A 16,127-nucleotide genomic window follows, 5' to 3' on the forward strand; every position below is an offset into this window, starting at 1 on the left:
TGCTAACCTTACTGAACTCTTCTAAAAGCAAGAAGAGCTGGGGCTAGTGAGGACAAAGGCAACTTTCTTCCCATGTGGCTACAACCACTGCATGATGAATTTATATAAGAAGCAGTCATCCTGCAGTGCTGAGTCTTGGAATCTACCCTGATGCTCCCTTTGCTTATTAATTTGAAACTCCTTGTTTCCTATCCTAGACCAGCCAGACATCTGCAGATGCAAAGTAAGTGACAGCAGTCTGTCTGACCAGATTCAAATTATATTGACCAGTTTTAGACATCTAGTAATTCTTTCCCAATCCTTGCTCTCAGTTGTGAAAGGCTGCCCATCTCCTCCCGTTGATATATTATATTTCTCACATGCTTGTCATCACAAGGGTGGCTTTAAAGGGTGAGATGAGCTACCACTGGCATAGAGAGAAATTGGACTTTGGGTCTATGTACCTCATGTTGTGTTCTGTTTTCCCCATACACTTTACAACAGACAAAAGTTTCCTGTAGTGTTGCAGAGTTGTTGTTGTTTGCTTGGAAGAAGCTAAATCTGCTTATCCTAGTGACCTTCACAAGGTGAAGCAGTGAAGATCAGGGCTTGTGGAAGGCTAGAGAGGTAGTAGGGGAATTGCTAAATGAAGAGATTGCCAGTAGATAAATGTTCATCCCATTCATGAAAGGGGCTAAAGGTTAATGAAAAAATATTTCCTCATGGAGTGTGGCATAAAACTGTAACAGGCGAGATATTTCTGCCATTGCTCAGCCATTTCCACTTCATTAAAGTGAGCAGATAAAATGGCATGTGGCTTCTTCAGAGTAAGTGACTTTCCAAAAATCAGTCTTGCTCTAAACTTCCAGTAATTCCCATTTGCTAGCAAAAGTCACTTCCTCCCCAGGAGCTAACTCAGGCCATTGTTTCTTTTAAAAAATGGTTTGTAGAGGACTCTCATCCAATACATTTTGAGGCATGTCCATGATTTTGGGGTGGGGGGAATTTTTGGAATTAAACAAACTGCTGATGACACTTCCTGTGAAAAGGGGGACAAATGGCTCTTGGGGCAGGGCAGGGCAGGGCAGTTCACGTGGAGGTGGGGGGGATGCATTTAGGAAATGGGAACTGGTGCAAGGCAGGTGGGAGTGGAGCAAATGGCAAGGGAGAGATGTGCAGAGGAGTCTTACTGTTTGTGCTGAATGAAACTAGTTTTCTAGGTGCAACTTGAGGGCTATGCTGATAGGTGCTTCCAATTCATGTCCTTGCCTGAAGCAAAGCACTGAGCTGTGGAAGCTACTTACCTGATAACTGCTGCACTGAAGGCTGGTCATGTGTGCTTAACAACTGTGCCTGAATGGTTTCTACTACCCTCTTAAAGCGACGGCTTGGACCTGTGAAAAGACACATCAGACTGTGAGTTGTGGAAGAACCGAACACTGCTGTGGAAGGGAGAGTGTAGGGAGAGAGCACCTTTCCATTAACTTTTCTGCTCAGTATTAGACTTCATCTGAAAGCTTCTCATCCTTATGTTTACAAACATTTCCAATTCCCTCCTTTTAAATATTTCTTTTCCTTATATCCCCCCCATATCATGCCATCATTTTGCTGCTCCTCTGCCAGCCCCTCTGGCTTCTCTCTCTCACTCCTGCCTCTGGGCTTCCAGCCATGCTGCTCCCTATGCTCAGAATAGATCCCACCTCTGTGTTCAGCAAATAATTTCATTTTTTTCTCCCAAGTCCTTATCTCAAGACTCACTTATGCAACAAAGTTTTTTCAGAACCAGCTACCGGAGGCTCACTTTACCTGCTCCTCCATTACTAATTTATTCTCTCTTTCTTGATCCCCATGACTTTCTATCAATCCTTGAGCTTTCTTCTTTCTTGCCTAGTTAATGAAAATGGCAAATCCTCTAGAAAGGAATGGTGTCACTTTTATGTTCTGTACAGCATGCACCTAAGGACCTGGTTCCAGCTCTATGAAAGTTTAATATTAGTAGCAGTAGGTTATGCCTATCACATTCTTAATAAAGCTTTATGAAGACACACTTCCTTCTGAAACTTACTAGACCTTCCAGCTCCCTTGCAACATCTGTAGATCTCATTATATTATACTTAACTACCTAGTTCGTATACCCCTGGTACCTCTACCATTTCTCCCCAACATGGCCAGCAAAAGAACACTGTTCCTTGTTTGCTTGTTTGTATTTTTTTAAAAACACAGCTTAGTCTCCAGGATTTTGCATAACCCAAATCCCCAAAGAAAGGTAGAACTATCTGTAATCTAAATAACCATCCATTTCCAAAGCTTTTGCTTTTTTTAAAAGCACTCCAGAACAGCTGGCGTCCCATGAAGCTAAACACAGTCAGTATTACTAAAGAGGGTGGAGTGGTAAATTCAACCCACCTCAATTTGAGTATTGCTAGTCATGTAATGTGGTTTACCAAGTGTTTGACAGGCCTACCATTTATTTATTTTTAGTTTCAGGCAGGCAACAAAAGCAGATTTACTGAGTCCCTGTTGGACCGCTATACCTGGATGATGGACAATGTTCATCTGGGCAAGTTGCAAGCTACACGTACCTGCTCTACTAGGCTAAATGCCCCAAATAACATCTTAAGGGCACCAATTTTGAAAGCTCTGTTCCAAAATTCTGAAGACTAGTTTGACTGCTAAAATGTTTCCTTTCGAAGCTGCCTCAAACATAAACAAATCCAGAGAGGCAGCTGTGTTAATCTGTTGCAGCGAAAACAACAGAAAGTTTTGTGGCACTTTTAAAGACCAATGAATGGTATATTTGATCGCCAACCCTACACAGGAAAAAAAAATACAAACTATGTAAATCATCGTGTGTGATAAGTGCATTTCACAGCATGTATATCTGACATTCACACATAAGGAAAATGTAAGCTGTGTTAGTAAGCTACAACTGTTAACAGTATAATTATGCACATGCATGGCAAAAAAGTGTGATGTGCAATTTTCCACACATGATGACCAGCAATTTGGATGGCTTTAAGAGAGGATTAGACATGTCCATAAAACATAACACTATCAATGGCTATTAGCCACAATGCCTGTGTTATGACTCTACTGTCTGAGACAGCCAGTGAATGCCAGTTGTTGGGAATCACAACTGGGGAGGCTGTGGTTGCAGCCAGGGGTCCTGATCCAGCAGGGATTTTCTTACAACAATCTAGACACCATTTGAACACTTCCACATACATGCAAACTGCCGCTGCCTGTTGAAGAAATTAACTACAATTAAGGCCACCCTCGCTATTTTGTCTGTGCTCCTCCTCCTCCTCCATGCAGACAGAAAGCTTGTGATAATTACCTGATAAAAGTGTGAAAGTGACTGAGTAGATCCCGTTCTCTTTCTGGGCCTCCCCACCTTCTGTGTATGTTATGTCCACTTGGAACTTCACTGGCTTCTGAAAGACAGCAGGGCCCCCTGTGGATTTGTACTCTGCGCGGAAGCTTGTCTGTGAGATGACGCTGTGACTGAGGCTGGGGATCTAGTAGGAAACAACAACATGAAGAACAAATGGTACTACCACTCTAAAACCAGTGACAACACACCAATTTAAAAAGCATCAAAATCTGAATGGGAAAGACTGCTGTTCTGTGGGACTGCCCTTTCTTTAAGAATGAAGGAGCATTCCAGTCTGATCTGCAGCAATAAAAAATGAACTTCAATAAGATCTCATCAGCTAGCCATTTATTAAAAATTGTTAAATGCCCAAACTCCTGGCTACAAGAACTGCTCACACACAGCATCTCCACCTTACCAGGATTCAATTTCAGTTTACTGGCCCTGATCTAGTCCACCACTATGTCTAGGCACATCTGGAGCACCCATGGCTTGATCCAGATGTTATAGAGAAACAGAGCAAGGTGACATTTGCACACTGTTGACACCACACTCCCAATCTCCTAATGATTGCTTCCAGAATCTTTCATATGGATGTTAAGCAGCACTGGGGGGGAAATAGTCTCCCAAGGCATTCAAGAACAACGTTTACAGAGTGCAGGCACATAGTCATTCTGTGCTCTTCTCTGGACCAGCCCTGCAGATTTGAGTGGGACCACGGTAAAACACTGCCACGTGGGTTTGTGGGAGTATTGCACAAGTCATAGCTGTCAACTTTCCCCCCTTTTTAAGGGAAATCCTATTCGGAATAAGGGAATTTCCCTTTAAAAAAGGGAAACATTGACAGCTATGGCACAAGTGTCAAAATGTATAGGAAGCATTCTTGGACTGATAATGTGGAAAGGGCAAGAAGAAACATTTTGAAGTTATTAATATAGTGTTGAAAGCACTTTGCACACATTATCTTCATGCACCTTAGAACAAACCTGCAACTCTTATTACCTCCATATTACAGGTTTGGGGAGGGCTGTGAGGTAGCAGTTTGACTTTGGTCCCCAATGAGCTGAGATTTGAATCAGCACCGTGTTGCTCATGCTGTTAACTACTCTGCCACACAAGCTCCCAATAATTACTTGGGGCTGTAATCTTATACACTTTTATCTGGGAGTAGGTCCTATTGTTATCCAACTTATGGTAAACTATACTCAGATACACCAAAATCAATAGAGTTACTTATGCCCATTTATTTCAACAGGTCAACTCTGAGTACGACTAACATTAGATTTCACCCAATGCCAACTTCTGAGTAGATCTATATAGAGTTGCACTCTGAGGGACTTAAAACTGGCAAATATCATTTGGGATTTTTGCTCTTACACATACAACTGTTTCACATTCCACTTTAAAAGAAGCCCCAAAGATTAATTGTTTCAGTGAGAGTTCCAGAACATGTCTCGAGATTGCGTTCTCCCAAGGGCAGAGTTTGCTTTGGCCCCCAGAAAAGGGTAAGAAATAAGCTATTAGATGGGAATGTAAAGGAATCACCCCATTATGTATAGCCACCGTGATTTTATGTGCAATTTTGCTTGGAGTATGGCTGGATTTATACACCATGCTCTGGGGAACCTGAAAAATATGCCTAAGAAGTTAATCTTTTTAAAATCTTATTTCTCAGGGAAGTTCTGCTAAGAAAGCCAGCTCTGAGTCTGGCACATTTGAGTGAGAAATGAATACATAAAGAAGAAAATGAGTAACGGTGAGGGAAAGATGGTGTAATTGAAGAACAAAGAGGCAAAGGTCAGCCATTTAATATGGAGCAGACATAATCTCTTCACTCAGTTTTTACAGAGAATTTAGATGACAGCATTTCCAACTCAATGTACTCCAGAATTCTTCATATTGTCCTCCCACCTTTATCAGATCTGATCTGTGATTTTTAAAAATAGCTTGTATTTTTTAAAATAAAAGAATAAAGATTACATTTCGTCAGGACATGCTATATAGCCATAGTAACCATAAAAAACACTACACCAATGGAAAGAAGCTTTCCTACCACTGTATATTCTCCTACATTCTAGTACCATAAAGCACCCCTACTCATTTTGTTAAAATGCAGTTCAGAATGGCATTGAGCCTTCCTGGGGCTACTGTCTCTTTAATTTCCCTCCATTCTTTGTTTTAAAGTGGCTTCTGCTTCTGGCTCTTACATTAGTCAGTTCCTGTTCCTTGTGTGGTTGGTTGGTGATAATTACTAGTTTTGTCTTTGCAATCAAAGCAAATGTTCATTAATTTTATTATCACAAGTACATGGTTAAAGTAATAAAAAATAAAATTTCTAAAAAACAATTACTCCAGCTGAAAAGAAACCCAAAATAAAACTGCCTCCCACAGATAACAGGAGCTGATTAGTCAATAACCAAGAAACATTGTGGCCACAGGAGAGAACAGAAAGAAATTTTAGTTTTAAAGGGCACTCGTGTGGAATGTGTCTGGAACTAGAGGCTGAGGAACCACAGCTCATCAAGTTTCACTTGTGTGTTTATGTTTATGTACGTACTTACCGAGAGGAATGCATGGACTATGTCAGCCTTGATAGAACTCAGCGGTTTGTCCTTAATAACCACAAAGATCTGTTCTTCTTTCTCTAGGTTGATAAAGTTACCAAACCAGGATTTTTTGGCAAGCCTGACCAATCCAGGAGGGAGAGAAAGAAAAGGTGAAAAAACAGAAAGCAAAGAGAAGATTTAGAGAAGAAAAGCACAGGCAATTATAATACACAGCCAACTAGGCCTTAGCTACGCTGTGCGTAACGGTATAAGTCATTGTGTCGAGAGAGTCATATTTGCTCAGAGACAGAAAGCACCCCAGTGATGCATTTGGCTTTGCTACAACAGTTGGAAACAGAAGACTAGGTACTGTACTGTTCAAGTAAACCTAGAAGGGCAGAGGCACTAATGGATACAACCGTGAAATAGCTTTACAAGATACAGCAGGGAACTGAATAAGGAGGACATTGATAGGTCTCTTTGTGTGTGCCACTGATATGCACACATGCAGTCCATGCACACCCTGCTTTCTGTAAGCATTCTGCACATGAATGGAATGTGTTCTTCGGCACCCTAAAAATCCAGCGTGCACTGTGCTCATTGACAGCCTCCTGGACACTCATTACAATGCCTAGTCTCTCCCAGTTCCTCTGTTAAAACTGGGTTGGGAAAGCACAACTCTCTGAAATATTAATAAGCAGCTAGAGCTGACCACAAGCCAAAGATTAGCATGGGGAACAGTAAAGAGAAAGGGCCACTCATTTAAGTAGGCTATTAAGAAGCCTGGGCTTTTGTCTTCCTCAAACACACCAGAACGACTCTGTAGGCCTCAGAACAATTATGCTGTCTGTTCCTTGCACATTAAAAGCCTTTGCTGATTAGATATTTATATGTATAGTTATCCATCCAACTGCCCCAGTCTCTTCAGACTTCAGTTTGCTTCAATACACCTCTGAATAGAAACATATGAAGGATGGAGCAAGTGCTTTTTCTAGCACAGGTACATGGACCACACAGCGGGTGCATGCTGCTGCTGGATATGTCCACGACCCACTAAACACATGCTACCTTTCGATACGCCACAATATATACATTTTAATAACTGGGGTTTATTTCCTTCTCTCATTGAAACAGGGAGAGACAATTCTAGCGAAATCCTCATGGGTGGGTTGCAGAGTTTTTTATGAACTTACTTTACTTCTGTGGTGGGTGAGGGGTGTTTTTGATGGTCCTTTCATTCTGCAAAGCTAGCTCACCTGTGCCCTGCAGCCTCCCTGCGCCCTGCAGCTTTCTGCAATTCAGTTACAGCTCAGGGAAAGGCATCATGAGGTAACTCCTCCCACAGAGTTTTTCCAAGTTAGGAAGCAGGGCAGCTGAAGAGGCTGCAGTGCGCTGGCAAAATGTTTACAGAAAAGGAAAGGAAAAATGCAATCCTACCCTGCAATAAAGCAAGCTTAAAACTCAAGGAAATTCTCAAGTCTCCTGAGAATGAGGTGGAAAAAAGGAAAAGATATTTTGCAAGGAAAGAAAACTTTGGAGAAATTGAAGGAGAGGTTTTGGCACAGCACTCGTCTGCATGATCTAAGCAGTGCTGCTTCCAACAGAGAGAATCAGTGCTATCCGAAAAATTATTAACTCTACACAGGGGGAGGAAAAAAAGGGTGGGAGCATGCAGCCTCAGTTATTCAAGATTAACGGCACAATTTTCTAAGCATGTTTACTCAGGAGTAAACTCAGGCCACTGTGTTCAATGAGCCTTACTCCCTAACAAGTGTACTAAGTAAAAGTTTTTTTAAATGAAATGGTACACTGCTTTCTTTTTAAAGTGCTGCCAACCAGGCAAAACATTGCATTAGAGAGAAGCGAAACTTGCTTCCCCAATAAGGCCTTAAGCATTATGAACATTATGAAATTGACATTAAAAATCTCAAAGACCATTTTGTAAAATTAAAAACTGGGATATTTCAATTGCCTCTGAGCCGTGATAAAGGATGTACTGTATCTATTCTGACACTTCATATAATCACAAGGGTAGGGTCTGTTCTGAAATGAATGTTTTAATTCACATCCAATGGTAGGAGATTTAAAAGAAAAACCCATTTTAAAAGAAGAAGAAGAAGAAGGGATAAAAAGGTGCATACTGTTGGTAAAACTGTATCTCATGAATGATCACCAGGAATAAAGGTTATAGGGGCCTGCCTAAGCTTCCAGTGATACCCTGGAGCCTGTAACTGCTTGCAATACAGAGTTCTTCTGATGAGATACAAGACAGAATAGATTCTTGCGAGTTCTCCTGATGTAACTGTGCTGGGTCTGCAGGGCAAAGAGGCATAGATAGTGGCACTGATGTTTTATAATGAAGGAGGGAAATTCAGCAGACCTGGCAGAATATCCATATTGCATAGACTTATCAGGTACTAGTTTAACATGTAAGGGTTGGGGGCAAGGAAGGAGAGATTTATATACACCAGTGGCTCAATTAGTTTGGTGTATTCCTAGACACTCGTGTGATCAAAGTAATCCCAGAACTATATGGTACATATTCCTATTGACTGTACCAGTGGGTCTGTGGATACTATTGTCTAAGACCACCCCACTCAGAACCTGCAGTCTTACAGCTTACTCACTGTCTGGACATGTTGTAGCTACATCAGCTGAAGGCTAAAGTAATGATTTTTTAAATAAAGTGAAGCAGTATGCACAGGAATCTGAATTCTGACTGGGTTTAGCACCCTGCTCACTCAGGCTTGAATCCCGAGGGTTCCCTAGATTCATTACTGCAACTCATATTCCATTTTGTGGGGGCTGTTGGGATCTTCCTAGACCAATCTGCACATAGAACAAGAATCAGACAAGACCCACTTCTCAACAGAGGACCCTGCAACATCTTACGACTCACAGAAAATCAGTGTACCTGATTTAGGTCCCCAGCACAGGAAAATGGGAACCCTGAGAACTGGCGAATCTGGTAGATCCTTACCTTAACTCTGCCATTCTGGGTCCTGCTACGATCTGGGTCAGGGATAATATTCCAAATGTTGTTGGACTACAACCCCATCAACCCCAGCAAAATGGGCAGGGATGATAGGTCCTGTAGTGTGATATCTGAAGGTTCTATATTGGCTACCTTGTAATTGCAATTCATATATTATCACCTCAAATCTAGACGAATGTAACGGGAAGAATTCAATGTGGTGCTAGAGAGATTGTTCTGGTGTAAGAATCTCCCCTCTCCTGCCACGCTGTTCTGGTGGTTCTCCCCCCTCCCCTCAATTGGGGCAGGGGGAGGATGGGGGTCAAACTCCGCTGCTCTAGTGGAAGTCCTCTAGTGGAAGCATCTGCTAGCAGGACTGGTTAGTTGAATCTGGCCCAACGTTTTACTTTAAAGGTGGGTTGGAATTTCCAGATTGAAAGCTGGCTGTCATATTCAGCACTAGCAGTGCTCCCAGTTGCTGCACTATTGCTTTAGGGACATAATTCAGGGTGCTAATTTTGATATATAAAGCCTCACCCCAGTAGCCCTTAAAGGCCACCTCCTCCCTTATGCAACTCCCAACATTGACTGAGAGAATCTGTTTAGCAATACCATCGATGGGTGAGATTCAAACAGTAAGGGAGCACAGGGAGATATTCTCAGTGGCTGCACCACAACTACAGAACTCTCTTCCCTTGGAAACGTTCAGAAGCCCAAAACAGGATGTTGTTGGGAAGCACTGTTCTACGGCCTTTTCCCCTTTTTCTTTTGGAAGGTAGGGTGTCATTACTGACTTAGCAGATGCTTTGGGGGTTTTGATAATGAAAATAACCCTAAAGGAAGGAGAGTGAAACATAAAAAAGAAATAAAGGGGAGAAAACACACCAGGGGCAACCTTGGGATTCAGAGGAAAAGCTTGCACAACATATCTGAAGGGTAGGAAGTCCATAGGGGGGAAACGACCTTGAAAAACACTGAAGAATCAACTTGACATCTATCTTAAGAAAGGTTTTCCACCCCAAGAGATTGGTAGAAAGCAACAAGGTGTACTGGAGAAAGTACACAATTTTACATCATGTTGTAGACAAACAATGACAGTCATTCTCTATATCTAAAATAAACCCATGGATTTAAACAGAATTGTCTCTCTGTTGACCAGTGCTGCAATGCTATTTCCACTTAACTAGGAGTAAGCCACACTGAACTCAACAAGACTTATTACCGAGTAGACATGTATAGGATTGCATTGTAAAACATGCTTATACACCATCTCAATTTGTATTAGAGGCTCTAGCTTCTACAGGGGATTTCTGAAGCCCCTATGGGCTAAATTCTAAGTCAAAATACTAGTGGACACATACATACAGCCCAGTTCAAACAAGTCCCATGATTCAGGACTTTGCTGAATTGAGGCCCTGCTGCAAATCAGCATAGCTCCATCATCTGGCACACACGGTGCAATGCTTTTTTAAAATGTCAGATTTATAGAAGGTGATAGCAAACAGAAATACCAAGAGAATAAAAGTTAGGCAACCACCAGTTCCATTATGTTTCTATTGGCTTGTGGCTCAAAGGCAGCTCTCTCCATGAATTGCTTCCTGTGCCTGCAGTCCTGTACACTAGGGAAGGCTAACCTTTTTTATGCCCAAGGGCTGCGTTCACCCTTGGCCAACGCTGCAAGGGCTGCATGTTGTATACTAGCAGTGAGTATGGCCACCCCATATTCTCACTCACCAACACAGGTTGGCAAAATGCCCTCCTCAGCTGGCCCATGCAGATCAGCTGAGAAGGTTGATTATTATCCCTCCCTGTTCATATGGCCCATCTGATGACTGGAGTGGGAAGATTTGCTTACCCAAAAGGGTGCTGAGTCTACTTTAACTTTCCCCCTTTTTTGAAATCAGTGGGGCCCCGGAGGGGCAGAAAAAATGTGCTGGGAGCCCTCCATAGCTGTTAGCCACCCCTAATGTATGCATTTAGAATGTTTCAGTCCAACTGATCTCAATAGGAACTAAGCAGCCTAACTAAAGGATTGCAACTTGAGTTTCTCTATCCAGCCAGACATGCAGTAAGTGGAGAATATATCTCTGCACAAATGGCATATCTGTACCAACATTATTAGTATGAGAAGTCACTGCAAGATACCAATGAGAAAGATCACAGGGTTTTGCCTAAAATGTGTTTGAAACCTATTCAATGTATCATTTTTTATGGTAGTTTCCAGACCCAATCCCCAGGTCTGTGCTGCCACAGTAGAATATGGTCCCTGTCACCCGCAAATAAAAAAAGCAATATATATATATATATATATATATTTGCTTTCGTAGATTTTCACGGGTATAGGAATGCAGGTTTTGGTGTCCTCGGGTGTCTTCCCGTGTAAAAGTTGGGGTGTCTAGGCGACGTTTCGACGAGGTCCCACTCGTCATCTTCAGGCTGGTGCTTTCGGCTTCTTGTTACTGGAACAGAGCAGGATCTCAGTGTTTGAGTTCCTATAAATACTGTTGAGGAGGTGTGGCAGAGAGGAAGTTCCCAGGCTAGTGTGCCTTTTCTTCTTTTGTTCCTTAATTACTTGAGGGATATCTTGAGTGATTTCTTGAGTGATATCCTGAGTACCACTTAGGTGGGTCATTAGGTGTGGATTAGTTGCTAAAGCCTTTGTGTCTTGACCTCTTGAACTTTGTGAAGAGTTTTTCTGAGAAGATGGCTTTACTGCACTTAGTTGTGCTCTGGCTTGGCTTCGTGTATAGGGGCGAGCTGTGGTTTTGTGGCCTGTGCCAGCCAGATCTGTGTTGGGATTGCAGGGGGGTGCAGCATCCGGAGGTGCCACCATGGTTTGGCTACTGGATGGTGTGTTAATTGCCAAATGTGTTAATTGCCAATGTCAAATGTGTTAATTGCCAATGGATACCAGCAAAACAGGGTTACGAAGCTAATCCAAAAAGAAACACCCCCCAAAAACCAAGACACAGAAGAAAACAATGGCATGGCCCTCCTTCCTTATATCAAGGGCACTACAGATAAAATTAGCAAAATCCTCCATAAACACAATATCAAAACAGCCTTTTGCACCAACCAAAAAATAGCCAATATCCTCAGAAACCCCAAGGATAAAATCCAGTTGGAAAACCAAGGGGTCTATGAAATACCCTGCAAAGTCTGCCCAGCCACGTACATTGGACAAACAAACAGACGAATAAATGCACGTATTGCAGAACACAAGAATGCCGTCAAAAAAGAAGAAAAAACTTCCTCTCTTTTCCAACACATGAAAGAAACAGGACACGAAATTAATTTTGCAGATTCCAAATTGCTCTTTAACATGGAACATCACCACAAGAGAATAATCATGGAAGCCATCGAGATAGAGAAACACCCTCACAACATGAACAAGCGTGACGACACATCCCGCTTGCCAGACATCTGGAAATTAGCCCTCCCCACAAAAACTGACACCAGATCCAGAGGCACACAGAACGCCATCACCAATCAACCACACCAGACCCAAACCCAGACCCTCTCCACAGATAAATTACAGACACCATCCAGTAGCCAAACCATGGTGGCACCTCCGGATGCTGCACCCCCCTGCAATCCCAACACAGATCTGGCTGGCACAGGCCACAAAACCACAGCTCGCCCCTATACACGAAGCCAAGCCAGAGCACAACTAAGTGCAGTAAAGCCATCTTCTCAGAAAAACTCTTCACAAAGTTCAAGAGGTCAAGACACAAAGGCTTTAGCAACTAATCCACACCTAATGACCCACCTAAGTGGTACTCAGGATATCACTCAAGAAATCACTCAAGATATCCCTCAAGTAATTAAGGAACAAAAGAAGAAAAGGCACACTAGCCTGGGAACTTCCTCTCTGCCACACCTCCTCAACAGTATTTATAGGAACTCAAACACTGAGATCCTGCTCTGTTCCAGTAACAAGAAGCCGAAAGCACCAGCCTGAAGATGACGAGTGGGACCTCGTCGAAACGTCGCCTAGACACCCCAACTTTTACACGGGAAGACACCCGAGGACACCAAAACCTGCATATATATATATATATATATATATATATATATATATATATATATATGTAAAGTTGACCAAGGTGCTTTAAAGACCTTTTGTTTACATATTTTTCTTATATCTTAAGTTCCTTTGCATTAACAGATAAGTCCTCAGGATAAAGACTGAACTAGCAAGTGATGCTAGGATCCCACTCTAGTCATCCTTTTATATCTAATTGTTCTAGAATGTGTATGGTTAGAGACATGTGAACTAGTACAGTATGGCAAATGCTTCTCCAGTTTCTTTGAAGTTTTCTTCCCCTGTGAAAGAGGCTTCCATTTTTCTGTCTCATTCTCAGGGCACTAGAAAAATAATTTCTTTTGAATTTTGGTGGGTATTGAGATTTTGAGCTAACTTTATTATTGCAAGGTAGCGGAGGTTGGTATGTGTAAACCTTTCTGCAGCACTCTGCAGTCTCCCCAGCTGCCTGTGCTTCCTAATCTGAAAAGGGCTCATGGGAGGAGTTATCTCATAATGTCTTCTCCTGAGCTTTAACTGAAGCATGGACTGCTGGAGTGCAGACACCACTGGTGAGATGATTTGTGGAATGAAAGAAAGGACACCAAAAATATCCCTTGGCCACTGCAAAAGTAAGGTGAGTACAGTGAAAACACAGCACCCAAACAATAATAATTTCACAAATATGTTCCATCTCCTCTGATAATTTTCACATGTAATTTATTTTCTCAATAATTGATGGGAAGGATAAAGCTGATTAGCCATATCTGGTCATTCAATCCACGTGGCAACAGTTGTGCAGAGTGGGAGAGGACTGCTGTGCAGAACTGGCACTTCCCCTGTCGTTGTGTCCTCAACAGCCCATTCCCTGTTGTCCATGCGGTGGGAATAATGCCTGTAGAGGGGATGCTCATAGGCTCCCCGCCCCCAATTTTTGGTTCTAGCTCATGGAGGAGGCATAGGTGCAATGAACAAATTTTAAACATGCTCACCAACATGCAGGCAGACAGCAGGAGGGAGGTCCTGACTGAGTTGTGATGGTAGGGCCAGGGCCAGTAGGTATGGCTCTGCTCCCTTGCTCCACACCATTATAATTGCCCAAACAAGGCAACTGGAAGCTGATTTTAAAACACACACACATGAAAATGTTTTGGATGGAGGTGCCTGTTTAATGTTTGTAAAGTTTAAAATATTATGCACAATTTGGATTATTATCAATTTTTTCTTCTTAAATACATGTACTGCTATACAGAATGTTAAAAAGCAGATGGAGTCATGCTGCTTTACACCAGAAGGGGATATGGGCTTATCCATTTAATTTCTATGAGCTTATCTAGGCTTTCCCACAAATAAAATGATACACATTACCTAGACATGTCAAGGTATAATATCCAGTCCTCAGAACTGTTGAACGAATTAGATTCATTAAAAGATGCAGCAACAGAGTAAGGAAGCACATTTATGCGACATTTCAATCATGGGGCCAGTAAGGGCTCTTTTGCAACGGAGACATCTTGCTCTCAGAGCAAAAACAATACAGAACTTTAGAGTGGCCACAGAGCATAAAGGCACTGCCGATTGAAATAAAAACGCAGTTCATTATTTTTTACAACTTTTATTATGTTTACTGCAGGGTGCCATCCAATTGAACTCATTAATTCAGCAATTATATTGGAAAGGGGGGAAAGGCCTTAGGCTTTGAGTTGCATCCAAACTGCCTACTAAGAATGCCTTTACTTCTACCCGGCAGTTCTTAAAGAGAGAGCGAGGCACAGAGAAAGGCAGCACATTCACAAAGGATCTCACACAAAAAGAAGGGGAGAGAGAAGGAAGAGAGAATATGGTGGAAAAGAAAGAATAGGATCCCATTAAGTCCCTTCCACCACTCTTTACTGCCCTGACTGCTGTTGCATCAGGGTTGCACTACTCAGTTTTCACACTTCAAAATGGCAAGGGCCATATCACCATCTCCAGTTAAGAGATCTTCTCGGTTCAAAATTTAATCTAGAGCTCATGATTATTTCACTCTGTGCCTTAACCAATATAAGATCATTCCAGCAGCCAAGAAAGCAGCAATCTGGAACGTAGCAGAAAATGCTGTGCAAATTATGGAGGATTATTTTGCACTTAGAGTGCCTAGAAGGGAATCTCTGGAGAAATGTTCACAGGCAAAGTACCCCAAAAAGGCATTTAGTCATATTTAATTCTTCAATGACATTTTTGTGAAAATTACTTTGGGTCTAATGCAATTGAGAAAACACATTATTTCTGAATGGCTACTGTATTTCCTGTGTAGCCCTTTCTGAACTGTTATAGAAACTACCATCCCTACACCAGCTTTCACCTCCTACTGTATGAGTTACTTCCTACTAGGCTCCAAAGAAAGTCAGAAAGGTCAGCAGTTCACTGTGACTTTGAACAATATATGAAGTCGAGAAACTGCTTAAGGTTTCAAGGCTGTTTGCTCTATTGACCCCAAAGAGAGACACAGGGTCCAGTGTAAGTAAGATTGCTTGAAAAAGCTATTCACTAAAGCCCATGGAAAGGAGTATGTTAAATACATGAAGAATTGGATGTTGGTTTTCCTTTTTAAGACTTTTCCTATGAAGTGAGGATGGAGAGGAATGCACTGAAGGCCTGGAAAAAAATATGCACTGGGTTTTGTTTTCTTAAAAATCCTTATCACACAAGCAACCTATTTGTTTTCTTGAGCACCTGCAGTTTCCTGAATCAGGAGAAGCTAACCATTATCAGGCTGTGGGCTGCACTGACCAATGGTCAACACCTGGGGGACAATGTGTCCAAGTGTAAAAATGGCCAATTGATTTTTTTATATAGTCAAATTCTGGGGAATCTTTGGGTGAGGTCACAAAGGTCTTTTGCCATGAGAGAATCAGAGTGGAAAGAGCAGTCAGCAACTTTAAAAGAATTAATGAGACTTTTCTCTGTTTGAGTGGGGTGGGGTGGGGGGTGGAAATTGGAAGCCACAACAATATTCAGCTTCATAGCATAACAGCAGGAGATTCACAAGAACAGTAATTAAAAACAAAAAACAAAACACTGTTTATTTTATTTTTTTTAAATGACAAATTTTGGGTATCCAAAAACCCCTCTTGAGGAGGTGTATGAGTCCTATGCGCTAGCTACCCTTGTCCTAAATTTATCCCTTAACCTAGCACTACCCTTGAGGGTGTATATTAACTCCCCTGACACCTTGTTTGTGACCTGCTG

The 16,127-nt window shown here is 42.0% G+C and overlaps 1 protein-coding gene across 15 annotated transcripts in view; it reads right to left on the reverse strand.

The window, feature by feature from the left end:
* Positions 1-16,127, reverse strand: part of BRSK2 (BR serine/threonine kinase 2) — a 378,849-nt gene that overhangs the window by 22,732 nt on the left and 339,990 nt on the right. For 14 of the 15 annotated variants that reach the window (XM_077931510.1, XM_028734495.2, XM_028734503.2 and 11 more), the window contains 3 exons: positions 5,914-6,037; positions 3,317-3,497; positions 1,284-1,373 (listed from right to left, as the gene is read on the reverse strand). In XM_077931510.1, coding sequence (XP_077787636.1) covers positions 1,284-1,373; positions 3,317-3,497; positions 5,914-6,037 — 395 coding nt within the window. Of the gene's footprint in view, positions 1-1,283; positions 1,374-3,316; positions 3,498-5,913; positions 6,038-16,127 lie in introns of those variants that run through there. The other variant, XR_003707305.2, reaches the window with a different exon arrangement.

The sequence above is a fragment of the Podarcis muralis genome, chromosome 1 (assembly GCF_964188315.1).
Source record: "Podarcis muralis chromosome 1, rPodMur119.hap1.1, whole genome shotgun sequence".
NCBI lineage: Eukaryota > Metazoa > Chordata > Lepidosauria > Squamata > Lacertidae > Podarcis > Podarcis muralis.